Genomic DNA, 2581 nt, shown 5'->3' with positions numbered 1-2581 from the left:
AGCTCGCACTGGCGTCATAGTTGGTGGTGTCTCACTTTTGTCATCTCTTACTAATACGCAAATAATTCTCAAACTTACAAAATTTTATAAAGAAGCATGCATATCTGTAACTCCACATTCCCAACAGGATGATAGTAGACTTTAGACGGGGAATAATAACCGAAGTAGTGATTTTTCTCTCTAAGTGTCTGTTAGGATTAAGTAGGCAAGGGAGTCTGTAGTGTGTTTGGGGCAACTGGTGTCAAAGTTCTGTTTCAAATGCTCAGTAGTTAGCTCGGGCGGGGTCCTTCCCCAACCACTACAGACTCTGCGTTTGGACACGTTGTCTTTGGTGGAATACTGAAGCTGTTTCTGGCACCAGTGATTCTTTTTGTCCTCAAATAGAAAATACAAATTCTTTCTTACATGGCCTTTAAAGAAAGGTTTTATTTTCATCCCATGATTGTGACAATTTCAACAATTACAGTAATAGGAAGTGTTTTATAGATAGGAGTTTAAACTCAACAAACAACTCTTTTCAAAGAAATGATTTAGATTTTAAAAATGCTTTCGGGTGCTTTGTTCCTGGGCAGTGTATTGGAGCCATGAAGCTTTGGAAAGACATACTGTTTGAAGAGAGCCTTTAAGGGTACTTCAAATGCAAACTGTACATTTACTCTTCACACTCAGTCTCTTTCCTTGCCATGTATGCGGTCCCTCATCACTAACACATATTTGTCCTCTGTGTTTAGTGCATTCCTGGTGGTGGGGGAAAGCTCAGGCATAGAAGGAGATGCCGCTCTTGAACTGACTGAGCAGAAAACAAACACGATGGTCCTGGATCTCTGCCACAAACCAGGTGGCAGCGAGTACCTGAGGCGAATTTATCACATCATGCGGCTCAATGAGGTAGGGAAACGCTCTTTTTACCGAGCAATTAGGTGTGTACTGGCCTGAGGCAGCGTCTGCTGGCAGCTAAGGGTTAGTCAAGGAGGTGATAATACTTCTTAAAGTCAATACTAAACTCAATATTGCATTATTAATAGAATCTATTTAGCCCTGGCTGCTCTGCATGTACAGAAAAAGGCTTCCTGAAACAATATAGGTTTTATTTATATGATTTAAGCAATAACACAGCTCATAAACTCAGTTCGGTTCTAAAATATAGAGATGAGAAATGTAGTTTGGGAATTGTGTGTTTGTGGTGCATTCAGCCGATTGTGCAGTCTGGTATTTGTAGAAATGAAGGATTTTCTGAGGAGAAACAGCTATTTTCCTTGGGTTGATAAAGTTGAGAATTTCTTATGTACTAAAAAACAAAAGCCTCAAATCATAAAGTCGTCAGGAAAATAGTGATCTTGTGTGTTTTTTTTTTTTTTTCTGTTTTGAGACTGGGTCTTACTATGTAGCCTGGTTGGTCTGGAACTTGTTTTGTAAACCAGACTCTCAGAGATATCTGCTTGCCCTGGCCTTTAGCATGCTGGAATTGAAGGCTTGTGTTATCACACCCAGTTCTACTGTGCTCTTTATTAGGGAATTCAGCAATTCTTCCTTGCTTTGATTTACTGAAATTCCTCCCTTGGAAAGACATGTTCTTCAGGGGTTTCTATGTCTGGACACTCAGGTTGGCTAGAGTAGTTTCTGAGAGCAGTGAGGCAGAGTTTGCAGTAGGATTGCCCTTAGAGATAGCCAGAAGCCCTGCGGACAAAATGAGGACAGACTGTGAGAGCTGTGTGTTCTAGGAATGTCAGAAGCGCCACGCTTTAGTCTCAACATGTTCAAGGAAAACAGCAGTAGCCATGCCGAAGTAACCTCAGCCACACAAAGGCAGCTGATGAAGGCTGAGCTTGGGGAACAGTCTTCAGGAAGAGCACGCCAGCTGCTTAGCCACCTTCATTCCCGGACAGCCCCAAGACTGTGTACCTGTGCATGGTGTGTGCCCTTGAGGAAGTCCAGGGAGAGCTTTGTGGAGCCCTTTCTTTCCTTTCGCTTCCATGTGGATTCCAGAGATCAAATTCAGATCGTCACGGTGTCATCTAACTGGCAGATTATCAACATAGCAGAGAAAACATACACAAGAGAAAGCATCTTTCAGAATTGGCAGCAAATTTACATTTTTGTTAAACAGCGCAAGCAGGGAAGTCTAAATGTAGTTTTAACAATGGAAATGAGTTAAGAAAAATTGTTAATAGCCAAAGCAAATTATTCCTTTCCAATGAGATTTTTATTCCTTTAAAAACCTGACTTAAATTATAATGAAGAAAATTTTTGTTTCTGCTCTATGCCTTAGTCATAAAATTATTTCTCTTGGATTTCTCATTACCTAATCATATTTAATAAGTCTTTGTTTCATAAATAACTGATCTATTTAATGAGATGTTCTGCAATTAGAAAATTAAAGAAATCACTGTTGTTAATTACAGTAGTATTTTATTTAGATTTTTAGCATTTTTTGATCTAAAATTTGCCTTTCATGTTGGACACAGTGTACATCAGGAAGATACAGGGACACACACACAGTGAAACACACGGACACAGTGTACATCAGGAAGATACAGGGAGACACACACACAGTGAAACACACGGACACAGTGTACATCAG

At 40.1% G+C, this 2581-nt stretch overlaps 1 protein-coding gene across 2 annotated transcripts in view; it reads left to right on the top strand.

The window, feature by feature from the left end:
• Kiaa0825 (KIAA0825 ortholog) overlaps positions 1–2581 on the top strand; it is a 309933-nt gene that overhangs the window by 209913 nt on the left and 97439 nt on the right. For both annotated transcript variants that reach the window (XM_026783754.1, XM_026783752.1), the window contains one exon: positions 732–888. In XM_026783754.1, the coding sequence (XP_026639555.1) occupies positions 732–888 (157 nt within the window). The remainder of the gene's footprint in view (positions 1–731; positions 889–2581) is intronic.

Source organism: Microtus ochrogaster, chromosome 19, assembly GCF_000317375.1.
Source record: "Microtus ochrogaster isolate Prairie Vole_2 chromosome 19, MicOch1.0, whole genome shotgun sequence".
NCBI lineage: Eukaryota > Metazoa > Chordata > Mammalia > Rodentia > Cricetidae > Microtus > Microtus ochrogaster.
Note: the sequence above shows the minus strand (reverse complement) of the source record. Positions and strands in the feature narration are given on the sequence as shown.